The sequence below is a fragment of the Natrix helvetica genome, assembly GCF_964273705.1.
Source record: "Natrix helvetica genome assembly, chromosome: W".
Lineage (NCBI taxonomy): Eukaryota > Metazoa > Chordata > Lepidosauria > Squamata > Natricidae > Natrix > Natrix helvetica.
Genome location: NC_138555.1, coordinates 76,815,812 through 76,828,480, shown reverse-complemented (window position 1 = coordinate 76,828,480; position 12,669 = coordinate 76,815,812). Strand labels below are relative to the sequence as shown.

Genomic DNA, 12,669 nt, shown 5'->3' with positions numbered 1-12,669 from the left:
CTGTCTCTCTCTCTCTCTCTCTGACTCTTTCTCTGTCTCTCTGTCTCTCTGTCTCTCTTTCTTCGTCTATATCTCTTTCTCTGTCTCTCTCTCTCTGTCTCTCTCTTTGTCTCTTTCTCTCTCTGTCTCTCTCCCTCCCCCCCTCTTCTTCCCCATCATTCCCAGAAATAGAGACTGTTGAATATCCGTGTGATGCCCAACAGCACTTAACTTTCAAGCAGAGGTCCAACTTGTTTTACAGAATGTAGAAACAGGAACGTTCCTAACCCTGGAAAATGTGCAATAAAAAAAAAGGGTGGATGGATTAAGAATTAACAAAAGGTGGACTTGTAGGAGCTCAGCACAAAGGACGGTGATCAGAATGTTTAAGAAAGGAGAAGAGACCTTGGAGGAAAAACTCTTTTAAGTTTAGCAGAGAACACGGTGAAGAAAGTGGCAGGAAGTCCTCAAGGGACGCTGAAGAGCAACTTCCTCACCCTTTTTAAACACATTTTCAGAAGTTCCACAGTTCTGTTCCAAAGTCCAATGGGTTAGCATATATTCCATGAAAATACCAATAAGAAGAGAATATCGAAGCTCAGGGTTGATTTGTGGGGATCTCTGGTGCTCTCTAAGGGTGTTTGTTTTCTTCCAAATGTTTCATTACTCAACTAGGTAATATCACCCGTGTTGATTGTCAGAATATTCATGAACTGGAATAGGACGTAGCAACAGGTCAGCCATTGGGGACTGGCTGGAATAGGACATGGTAACAAGGTCAGCCAATGTATAGGCATGGCAACTGGGTCAGCCAATGGGAACTACCGTATTTTTTTGGAGTATAAGACACACTGGAGTATAAGACATTCCAAGATTTTGAAGAGGCAAATTTTAAAAGAAAAGGTTTTGCACTGTGCAGACCTCCCAAAAAACGGCCCATTTTTCGCTGAAAACCACCCTATCTTTTTTTAAAAGAGGCATGAAAAGCCTTTAGGAGGCTTGTAGAGTGCTACTGGGGGGTGCCCCTCCCAAAAATGAGCAAAAAATGGCTCATTATTTTTTTTTTTTTTTGCAAAAATGGGCCCGTTTTTTGTCAATAAAAGAGCATGCATAGCCTTTAGGAGGCTTGTAGAGTGCTCCTGGGGGCTGGGGCAAAACTGAGCAAAAAAACCAGCCCATTTTTTGCTCATTTCTGCCCTCCCCAGCCCCCAGGAGCACTCTGAAAGCCTCCTAAAGGCAATGCACGGCCATTTTGGTGAAGGGGGCGGGGTTTCAGGAGGCAAAAAAATGCTGTATTCAGTGTATAAGACGCACCCAGATTTTCAGCCTCTTTTTTGAGGGAAAAAGGTGCACCTTATACTCCGAAAAATACGATATTTGGTGACTGAGAGTCATGCCAGACGGCTTGGAGCCTGGGCGTGGCTTACCTATGTAGCTCTGAGTCTGCGCAAGAGAACTAATCTAGTCTGCTCTCTGAATTAAAACTGGAAACCCATCTCTCCTCTCTACCGTTGGAAGAATTTGCTGTTGGTATTATACATTTACTCGTGTGTTATTATGTATATAAAGAAGTTAATGAATCCCGCTGAATCAGTTTATCTGTGTGTGTTTTCTGGATTTGATTTTTGCAACAAACTCTGACATTGATGTTACCTATTGCCTACCTAATCTCATTACGGATGACGTTACCTAGTAGGGTAATGAAACGTCTGCCAGAAAACAACCAAGCTCAGAGAGAACCGAGGGCCCCACTCTGCGAAGGCACCAGGATTTACCTCATGCAAGACAGTAATCTGAGCTTTGGAGATCACCAGCTCTGAATTCTTCTCCCATAACAGCTTCTGCAGCCGAATCAGCTCCACGTTCTTCTGGATGGCAGCTCTGTTGAGCGAGAGGAACAAGCTGGTATTGATCAGTGAGTTCTTCCCACCACGCAAACGCACAACCAGGCCCATCTGTACAAAATCAATACCGTATTTTTCGGAGTAAAAGAGGGTGAAAATTTGGGCGCATCTTATACACTGAATGTTGCTGAAGCCCTGCACACCTGTTGGCCCCCACCCTTCTGTTTTACACCTGTTCCAGGCTGCAGGGATCGCCACGGCACATCACCACCCATTACCACCTCTGCGTGTCGCGTTTTCCGCCTCCGCATGTAACATTTTCAGCCTCTGCACACTCTGTTTTAGATCCGTTCCGGGCTGCAAGGATTGCCACAGCCCATTGCCGCCGATCGCTGCCTCGGTGTGTTACATTTTTGGCCTTGGTGTATTGCATTTTCGGCTTCCGCACACCTCATTTTTGGCCTCCATGCGTCACATTTTTTTGGGTGGTTTCAGCCAGCGGGGATTGGCGGCGGCTATAATGTGCTGAAGCTGACCAGGCTGTTTGCTATTTGCTGCAAGGAAACTAGCCAGATAAATACTGATGGATGCTGGTAGGCAGAGGCAGAATTTTTTTTCTTAGGTTTTCTCCCCAAAAACTAATGTGCGTCTTATACCCCGAAGCGTCTTATACTCCGGAAAATATGGTAGCTTGAGAAAAGATTTCTTACTGACCGGGTACTAAAACTCTGAGATAAAATAGTCTCAAGGAATGTCCTGCTAACCTACACCGGCCTGAAGGAATTTGATATTATACAGGTAATCCTCAACCTGATCACAATTGAAAGTTTCTTTTGCTAAGTGAGACAGATGCTAAGTGAATTTTGCCCCGTTTTACGACCTTCCTTGCCACGGTTGTTAAGCGAATCACCGCAGTTGTTAAGTTAGTCACGCGGTTGTGAAGTCAATCTGGTTTCCCTGTTGACGTCGCTTATCCGAAAGTTGCAAAAGGGGATTGCATGGCCCCGGGACGCTGCAACGGTCATAAGCGTGAACCAGTTGCCAAGCGTCTGAATTTTGATGACGTGACCATGGGGATGCTGCAGAGGTCGTAACTGGGGGAAAATGGTCATAAGTCACTTTTTTCAATGCCGTTGTAACTTTGAACGGTCACTAAAGGAACTGTTACAAGTTGGACGCCTTTATTTCCTTGTCTCAATTTATATATATATATATATATATATATATATATATATATATATATATATATATATATATATATATATATATATATATATATATATATATATATATATATATATATGTTTTGTATTTGTGCTGATAAGTAAATAAAGGGAGACTAGTATAGATCTATTTCAAGCTATTTAGCTCTCATCAGCTAGCCATACCCTTACTGGGATTAGAACCTGGGCTGTATTACATATTAAGCAGGAGTCTTAGCCACTATGCCACAGGCTCTCCTCCTTATCAGCTGAGCCAGGGAAATAGGTATGTATTTGTGTTACAACCCCTGGTATGCCCTAATATATAAATATATATAAAGCCCCCAATTTTCAAAAAGCTGCCTAGCCTTCACAGGTCAATTTCACTCCTCTAAAACCAAACACCAGAAACTACAACCGCACCCAGCTTTGAAATTCTGCTTCAGTTGCATTTATCAATGAAAACAGAAGAAGAATCAAAAGCGCCCTAGAAAACAAGGTTGGGGAAGATAATATGCATGGAATATTAATCAGAATAATGGAATAATAGAATAGCAAATTAACCGAATATGAGTTATGAAGGGACCTTGGAGGTCTTCTAGCCCAGGGGTCACCAAACTTTCGGACCTCAGGGACCACTAAATTCATAATTTTAAATCGCACGGACCACTAATATGATCTGCCTAATGACTGGCTAGGTGGGGGTGGCCAAGTCGATGTCACTCACGTCGAGGGGCGCTTCGCTGACCTCTACTTGCCCCTCCCCTCCCAGCCACTCCTCGCCTGCCCACCCGGGCTCCTTAGGGCCCCAATCGGAAGCAGTTGCTGGAGCTAAACAACCATTACGAGAAAGAGTTGGCAAAAGAGCTCAGCTCAAATTAGATCTGACCGAGAAGGAGGTTCAGCAGAAGCATCTCACTGAGGACTAGGAGCATTCCAAGCAGAGGGAAGACCTGCAGGAGTGCAAGGCCTGCCACCGGTGCCTGGAGGCTCAGCGGGCTGAGATGGTCAGCCAGTTCCAGGCCATGATGCAATCCCACTGAAACAAGGCCCTCTGGCTCTTCGCCACTAGTGGCACTTCCCTCCAGCCTTTGCCCAAAGCCCTGCACACGGAGACCAAAGCAGACCCCGAGTCGGAATTTCTACCCCCCCCTCCGACCAGTGGCGGGTTACAGCCGGTACGTCCCGGTACGGGCGTACCGGTGCCTGCTGGGAGCACCAGGTACTGTTATAGTACGCTGCTCCGGAGGGCCACCCACCTGCCCACTCTCCTTACCTGTATTTGACCTAACTGGGCCATTTGCTCATGCACACGGAGCGAACGGCGCCTGCGCAACGCTCCACCGAGCAGCTGGAGCATTGTGGGCGGTGGGTGCGCATGCGCGCGCTGCGCCCTTGCACTTGTGGACGCCCGGCCCCGTTGCAGCGTACTGGTTGCAATGGGATCCGGAACCCACCACTGCCTCTGACCCACAGAAAAAGACCCCGAAGGGGGAGACTCTCTACAGCAACACAAACGTTCATTGCACGTATCCTTCCCAGGGGCTGTAGTTTGAGGACCCCTGATTTAGTGCAATGTAAAAAATGCAAATAATTTTTGTCGTGGACCACCAGTTGGTGACCTAGCTCGACCTTGCTGCTTAGGCAGGAAACCCTATACCATTTCACAACCTCTGGAGGCAAGTCGTTCCACTGATTAATTATTCTAAGTATTATAGGTGCAAAGAATCCTAGATCAAATCCATTGAGGGAGATAAGAGAAGCGAACTTTACCGGTATTCCTGCAAATTTAGGTAGCTTTTCTGAGTGTGAATGTATTCCAGATCAATTTCTTTATCAGGTGTGAAACTCAGCAACTCATGTTCCTTGTCCAACTCAGCCAACACAAGACTGTGGGTCCTGAAATAAGAATCAAGGCAGAAATAAAAAAAAAATGTTTTTCACGTATTAATAGGAAGGAGAGAAGAAAAGAAGAGAGGTTTCTAAAATGCAGGCTGCTGTTTTAAAGATTGATCTTTTTTTTTCTTGCAGGCTAAACAATATTTTTTGAAAAGAAAATTAATTATTAATTATTATTTTTATAACTCAAGGTAGAGAAGGTACCTAATATTCCTTCCGTTCTTATTTTCCCCAGAATAACAGTTCTATAAAGTGACCAGGGTTGAGAGAAAGTGATTGGCCCAAAGTCATCCAGGAGTCTTTCATACTTAAGATGTGACTAGAACTCACCATCTCCTGGTGATTGGTCCAAAGTTAACCACTCAACTTTCATGCCTAAAATGGACTAGAACTTACAGTCTCCTGATGATTGGCTCAGACATCCAGCTGACTTTCATGCCGAAGGCGGGACCAGAACTCACTATCTCCAGTGATTGGTCCAAAGTTAACCAGTCAACTTTCATGCCTAAGATGGGACTAGAACTTACAGTCTCCTGATGATTGGCTCAAAGACATCCAGTTGACTTTCATGCCGAAGGCGGGACTAGAACTAACCATCTCCAGTGATTGGTCCAAAGTTAACCAGTCAACTTTCATGCCTAAAATGGGACTAGAACTTACAGTCTCCTAATGATTGGCTCAAAGACACCCAGTTGACTTTGATGCCGAAGGCGGGACCAGAACTCACTGTCATCTGATGATTGGATTAAAGTCACTTAGGCACCTTTTGTGCTTAAAACAAGACTAGAAATCACAGTCACCTGGTGATTGGCTCAAAATTGGCTTTCATACTTAAGGTGGGACTAGAACTCACAGTCTTTCGGTTTCTGCCTGGGATCTTTCCAGAACGTCATCATCAGCATATCGGGGAGAGACTGGCCTGACTGTCGTTCTTGATATCTGCATCTCTGTCGCCCCCCCAAAAAGAAACAAAGAGAAAAGGATGGAATGATGGCCATGTTCTTGAATCTCTATAGACTTCCCATCATTCAACAAAGACATAGTGTTGGAAGAAATATTCATCTGGTTCAGTTCCAAGCAAGAAAGAAAGAAAGGCACTGGAGACAAAATTTCATATGTTTCATTGTACGCCGCCCCGAGTCCTTCGGGAGAGGGTGCGGCTAAGAAATAAATATTTATTATTATTTATTATTATTATTAAAATGGAAACTGGAGGCTATTTGGAAAGTGGGTCCATTTATTGATGAAGCAGAACCACCAACCACATGTGATTTTAGGGACAGCTGACCACACGGAGTTGAGAGTGGGGGGTATTTATACCTTCTCTTCGGTTTGCACTTGAGCTTCCTGTTCCTGTGCAAGGGCATGTGTTCTATTGGCTGTCGTCAGACTCCCAGGCAGGGATGGGATTCAGCCGTTTCGGACCGGTTCGGGTGAACCGGTAGCTCCAACGATCAGCTGGGAGCAAATGGTTCGCTCCGACGAGCAGGTTATCCCGCTCGCCTGCCCCGGCACTTTACTTACCTATATCTTCTCAGATGATTCGCGCGGCAGAGCTGATTGCCGCGCCTCAGCTGTGTTACTCCCCAGAAGTAACGTGGAAGGTGAATTTTGGTAAAACTGCATTCCCCGCAAAACACACGATCACCAAATCGGTTGTTAAATCAGCAGGATCCCACCACTGCTCCTATGATACCATGTACAAATCCTAGTTTGTCTGAGCTAAGTTTGTTTGAAGTTTGGGCTGATGCAATGAAGGGGCTTGTTGGGCAATTCCTATTGTGGCTGAGGGCTTTGTTGGATCTTTGGTGAGGGTATTTGCTTATGAATAGAACTAGCTATCTGTCAGGCCTGCAGCCATATTCCTCTTGAATCTTTGGCCTGCCCCACTTTCTATTATTCTACTATGCTTTTTCTATTGTGGGAAAATGGGAGGGGGGATTGTACGGAGTTAGATGCTATGTAGCCAAAACAAAATTCCTTCTAGAAAACCAAGGTCATTTTTTGTCTCTGCACCTCTGCACTTGATCGGAACGTATGGGTGGAACTGCCAGCATGGCAGTGGGAGATTAGATCATGTGATGGGCTTGTGGGCGTGGGGGCAAGATCTTGAAGTTTCAAATGGGTGGGGAAAACTGGGAAGCTTTCAGATTTGGGTTTTCCCAGATGTGCCAACAAGGCTCTCTTAATAAATTGGAACTTTGAGCAATACTTTGCCTTGGACTCTGATTTACTTTTGGATGCTCTTTGGAACCCTGACGCTATCTTTTTATCTCTGACATCTGCTGTGGGCTATTAAGGAAGAGGAGGGCTGCTTTCCAAGAGCACGTTTCTCCATTTCTCATCCAGGGAAATATAATATTTTGCCTTTTCTTAAAATAGTTCATTCTTCTAAGAGAGGGGTGGGTACTCACTTCCTACAATAGCATCCATAGAAAGTCCTCTTGACGACTTCCAAGGACCATCTGATGCTCTTATTCAACTTAGAACCTTCCCAGCGATGGACACATCAAGCTCTCCAACCTTCTTACCTTTGTGTGTCTTCTTGGGCCCTTGTCTGGGAGAGGTATGCGGCCGTCGAACGCCCGTGTTGACCTTGGCTGTGATGTGGCCATAGGGACAGTGACGGCTGCAGCCCTGCAGTTGTAGCTGCTGCTTGTAGAAGAGCAGGTGACTCCTCAAACGCTGGTTGAGACGTTCCAGATCCCAAACCCGTTCCTGCATCTCTTCCAGGCCCTCTTCCAAGTCCAGGTTCCGCACCGGGTTTTGAATGAAACTTCCGGGTCTCCTGTCCTGGCTTTCCCGTTGTGCTCGGTCATGACTCAGTTTTGAGAGTTTGGTGCCCATCCTGGAGGAGCAAGGAAAGAACATCCAGTCTTGGCCTTCCCAGGGAGTGTGGTTGTTGTAGGAGGACCTTTACAGATTAACTTGGAAGCAGAGGTGGGTTGCTACCTGTTTGCACTGGTCTGGGCGAACTGGTAGTGGCAATTACAACTGGGACACCAAACCAATAGGGACAGCAGGCTTCCCATGCCTCCAAACTGGTTCCCCAGTCGCCGCGGCATGTATTTTTGACATTTTTAATGTTCTACCCATAAGCAGACCTATTTACAGGCAACTGTGCATGCGCGGGGAGTGGGCATCGAACCGGCAGTAATGCTGGCAGAAACCCACCTCGGGTTGGAAGGGACCTTGTACGTCATCAACTCCAACCCTCCTCCCTCCCAAGCAGGAGATTCTACACCATTTCTGACAAATGGCGATCCAATCTCTTCCTGAAAGCTTCCAGTGATGAAGCCCCCACAACTTCTGAAGGCAACTTCTGTTCCATTGGTTGATTGTTCTCACTGTCAGAAAGTTTTTCCTTATTTCTAGGTTGAATCTCTCCTTGGTCAGTTTCCATCCATTATTCCTTGTCTGGCCTTCAGGTGCTTTGGAAAATAGCTTGATCCCTTCCTCTCTTACAACAGTCTCCCAAATGTTGGAAGACTGCTATCATGTCTCCCTTGGTCCTTCTCTTCACTACACTAGCCATGCCCAGTTCCTGCAACCGGTCATCATATGTTTACCTTGAACTGTCTACCGTGGACCTCACCCCATTCCTAAGAGGTCCGCAAAGGGGGCATGTATAAGCGCACCCGCATGCTTAATATCCCTGTCCTACTGTCTCCATCTATTTGCATTCATGTCTTTCATTTATATCCATGTTTATATTTATACCTGCTATCTTGTACATGTTTGATAAACCAATAACAAATAAGATAAAATAAAATAATAAAATAAATAAAATAAAATACAATTTTATTCAAGTCCTGATGGGTTCTTGCATCCCTGGCCGGGATCCGCTCTTGCAGCTGTTGTAGCCAGCAAAGGCTTGAGCGGGAGAAATAGGATGCCACCGTCAAGGCCCGTACCGCCCAGGCGGCTGCCTGGTGGCCCCATTGGAGGACCTGGTCCGCTCACCTGTCCTCCGGTTTGAGGATATCTTCTTGTGCCCCTGGCATCGTAGTGTTAGTGTACAGAGCGGCTATAGGGGCATCGATTCTGGGCCACAACAGTGACTTGTTGAGAGTTTTAAAAATGCCTGCCATTGGCTGAGGGAGCTGGTCCAGATGTGGGGGTAGACCATTGTCGATGAATCGTATCCACAAACAGTTGCGGAGCCGGGATGACATCAGCTTCCATCTTGTGTTCGGTAAACCAAACACTGGTTGACTGAGCCTGCAGAGGGGGCTCCTTTGCCACTTGATCCCCCACCAAAGACGAGGCCTTGGCCTTACACAATAGGGGGTAAACAAATTGGACGGAAAGAGGCCAGTGTAGGTGGGTTTGTCAGGAACAGGCCCTTCCTCCTCTGACAGGTCGGCCTCCCTCATCACCCCTTCCTCCGAGGCTGGGGCGGGGCAGTGGTCAGGCTCAGGTGGTGGAGGCTGGTCCGTAGGAACAGCGCCCCCCCCCGTGTGGGGTGTTGCCCGAGGAAGTCCCACCTGTGGGCCTGTGGCCTTTTCCTTCAACCCTGCCGCGATGCCCTGCTTTATAGCCTCCGCTATAATGTCTTGGAACCCCGATGGCATAGTTGGTACAGTGGGTGGGGTGTACAAGGTCACCAAGGGGGTCACGGTCTCTTCTGGATGTAGACCAGCCACTGTAGGAGTGAAGGTGGCTTCTGCACTGCTACCTTGCCAACGAGTGTCAGAATTGCCCCAAAGCCATGATGTATTGATGGGCAACATAGGACTGAATGGGCCCTGGCACATTCTCAGTTGGAGTGGAAGCAAGGCTGGTTGGCTAGGAGCCCTTGCTTCCTTGTCTGGGTGGTGGGCAGGGATCCCTGGGGCCTCCGAGTGCTTGCCTTTGGATGAGGCCTTATGGGACTTTTTGGTCTTCGACCCTTTGCTGTCAGAGGAAAAGCCCTTGTTGGTACCAGTGGTCCCCTGGGAGGTAGCAGGCCTGGAGGGGGAAAGGATGGTCTGGGCCACTGCAAAGAGACCTTGGTCGGGCTCCATTGTGCTCCTGCCAGTCTCTGGGCTACCCAGATCCACCATGCTGCTGTCGGCCATGTGGAGAAACAGGGAGGATCAGCACAAAATGGCTACTGTGGTGTGGCTCTGCCCACCTTCCAAAATGGCATTCACGCCTTTTTAAGTCTCCCGCTGGGCCAGTCAGCACTCTGCGGGCTGCACTGCCGCTCTCGGTGCTTCGGTGCCTGTCTGCCTGCTGTCTTAGGAGCTTCTCGTGGCTCCGCGGCTTCCTGCCTCACCCCACGCTTTCGCGCCTCCTCCAAAGCCTCACTGTGTGCCGGGAAGTGGAGGCGCATTTAATCTGCGCTGCCCTACCGCTGCGCGGCAAAAGGGCTCCTTCCCCAACTCAGGAGGCTGCTAAGGCCCATGAAACAATCGCCTCAGTTGCAACAGCAGTTCATTTTTCTGTGAGGCGTTTTAATCAGTATGGGGAAGAATTAACTCCCTGTCAGAGCGAGTCTTCCCGGCAGCCAGGCTTTAGAGCCCTGGATCTGGCAGTACTCACAGTCAATGCAAGCAGGAATTTCCAAAATTATTTAAATTAATCGTAGCAATATATATGAGAAATGGAATGGATAACAAGACCGTCCCAGAGTGGACTGAGTCGGAAACTGGGTGGTACCACTCATGGAGGCGGGTTATATAGGGGGTTAATTAATTAGTAATCAGACTCAGTCCAATCAGAGCACGGACAGTGTCAACCCATGCATGGATGCTATCTCCACCCTTGTTGAGAATCTCTACAGACTTTTAGCTATACAATTTGGGTTGAACACCTCTTGAATGAGGTAGGAGTAGAAATGGATTTCCAGAGGAAAAAAATGCAGACTAAGGGAACCAAGAGCTCCACTCAGGTGACCCTGAGGACACAGAGAAACCTCCAAGTCCAAGATCCTCTAAAAGGATGCAAATGAACAGCTGTCTACAAGGAATACAAATCCTTCCATTCCCCACCATCCAGGCAGAGCTGAAGAAGCTTCTTGGATGAGAAGCGATACTGTCAGGCCTGCAGCCAGTTCCTTTTAGGATCTTTGGCCCGCCACACTAATATTATTTTCTACTATGCTGTTTCATTAGTGGGGAATTGGCAGGGGGAATAGTAAGGAGTAGAATGTGTTGTTGTCAAAATAAAATTCCTTTCTAGAAACCAAGGTCATCTTTTGTTCTCAACACCTCTGTGCCTGACCAGAACTGGATAGGTGGAACTGCCAGTGTGGCAGTGGAAGATTGGACCATGTGATGGACTTGTGGGTGTGGGGGCAAGATCATGAACTTTCAACTGGGTGGGAAAACCCAGGAAGCTTTCAGATTCGGGTTTCCACAGATGTGCCAACATGTCTCTCTTAATAAATTGGAACTTTGAGGAATACGTTGTCTTGGACTCTGATTTAATTTTGGATGATATTTGGAACGCTGACATCTTTATAGAAAAAAAACCAGAAAGTCCAGTTGCTTCCTGAAAAAAGCACCTTTGGGACCACAAGCGAATTAATGACCATACCGTCAATGGTTGTAAGTCTATCAGAAAGATCCCCAGGGTTTTATCCAACGGATAAACATGTTTAATAAATTTGCACGTTACCCCTAGTACCTTTTGATCTTGTTCTCTTGCTTTTGAGTGAGTTCTTTGAGTACCAAATGCTCATCCCAAAGCCGTAGAAAATTGTCGGCCAACTCTGCCCGGCTCACTCGGTTGATCTGGTGACGAGTCTTTGCTAACAAGCTCGACCCTGGACGAGGAAAGACGAGAAGGCAATAATTACATCTGGACTGGAAACCAAGGGGAAGAAATGTAAAATTAGGGAGTATCTGGCATTTCCTCCTTAGCTCACGCAGAAACAAATCGGATTGCTTCTTGATTTCTCCAAGTAATAATAATAATAATAATAAAAAATATTTATTTCTTAGCCGCACCCTCTCCCGCAGGACTCGGGGCGGCGTACAATGAAACATATGAAATAAATATGTGGACAAAACAAACATATGACAAAGACATGTACCGAGACACACACACAAGGAGGAGGTCGGCTGATAAATAAAAACAATTAAAATACAGTATTTAAAAACCCCTAGATAATTAAATATAATTAAAATACCCATTTAAAAACCCGTCAGGAGCGATATGGTTGGATCAAAGTTCGAAGTTCAAAGTTGAGCCAGGCCAGCTGCTTGGAATAGGTGGGTCTTAAGCTTAATACGAAAGGAGCGGAGGTCAGAGGTATTCCTAATATCCGGAGGGAGGTCATTCCACAGGGCTGGGCCCGCCACAGAGAAGGCTCTACTCCTAGGCGCCACCCCCCGACACTGTCTAGTGGACGGCACCTGGAGGAGGCCCTCTCTGTGCGAGCGAATTGGTCGCAGGGATGTATGGGGCAGAATACGATCCCGCAAGTAACTAGGTCCTGAGCCATGGAGCGCTTTAAAGATTGTTATCAAAACCTTGAAACGCACCCGATAGACCACAGGAAGCCAGTGCAGCTCGCGCAGGAACGGTGTCACATGGGAGTACCTAGTACTCCCCATAATTACCCGCGCGGCTGCGTTCTGGACCAACTGTAGCCTCCGGGTGCATTTCAAGGGAAGCCCCATGTAGAGAGCGTTACAGTAGTCCAAGCGAGACGTCACCAGCGCATGAGTGACTGTGCGTAAAGCGTCCCGGTCCAGTAGGGGGCGCAATTGGCGCACCAGGCGAACCTGGTGGAACGCCCCCCTTGCCACGGCTGT

General features: G+C 47.2%; 1 protein-coding gene across 3 annotated transcripts in view; it reads right to left on the bottom strand.

Annotated features, from left to right (window-relative positions):
- The window catches only part of LOC309400704 (X-linked retinitis pigmentosa GTPase regulator-interacting protein 1-like), a 92,715-nt gene that overhangs the window by 42,991 nt on the left and 37,055 nt on the right, over positions 1-12,669 (bottom strand). For all 3 annotated transcript variants that reach the window (XM_081969334.1, XM_081969336.1, XM_081969335.1), the window contains 5 exons: positions 11,537-11,675; positions 7,456-7,772; positions 5,778-5,871; positions 4,799-4,924; positions 1,755-1,860 (listed from right to left, as the gene is read on the bottom strand). In XM_081969334.1, the coding sequence (XP_081825460.1) occupies positions 1,755-1,860; positions 4,799-4,924; positions 5,778-5,871; positions 7,456-7,772; positions 11,537-11,675 (782 nt within the window). The remainder of the gene's footprint in view (positions 1-1,754; positions 1,861-4,798; positions 4,925-5,777; positions 5,872-7,455; positions 7,773-11,536; positions 11,676-12,669) is intronic.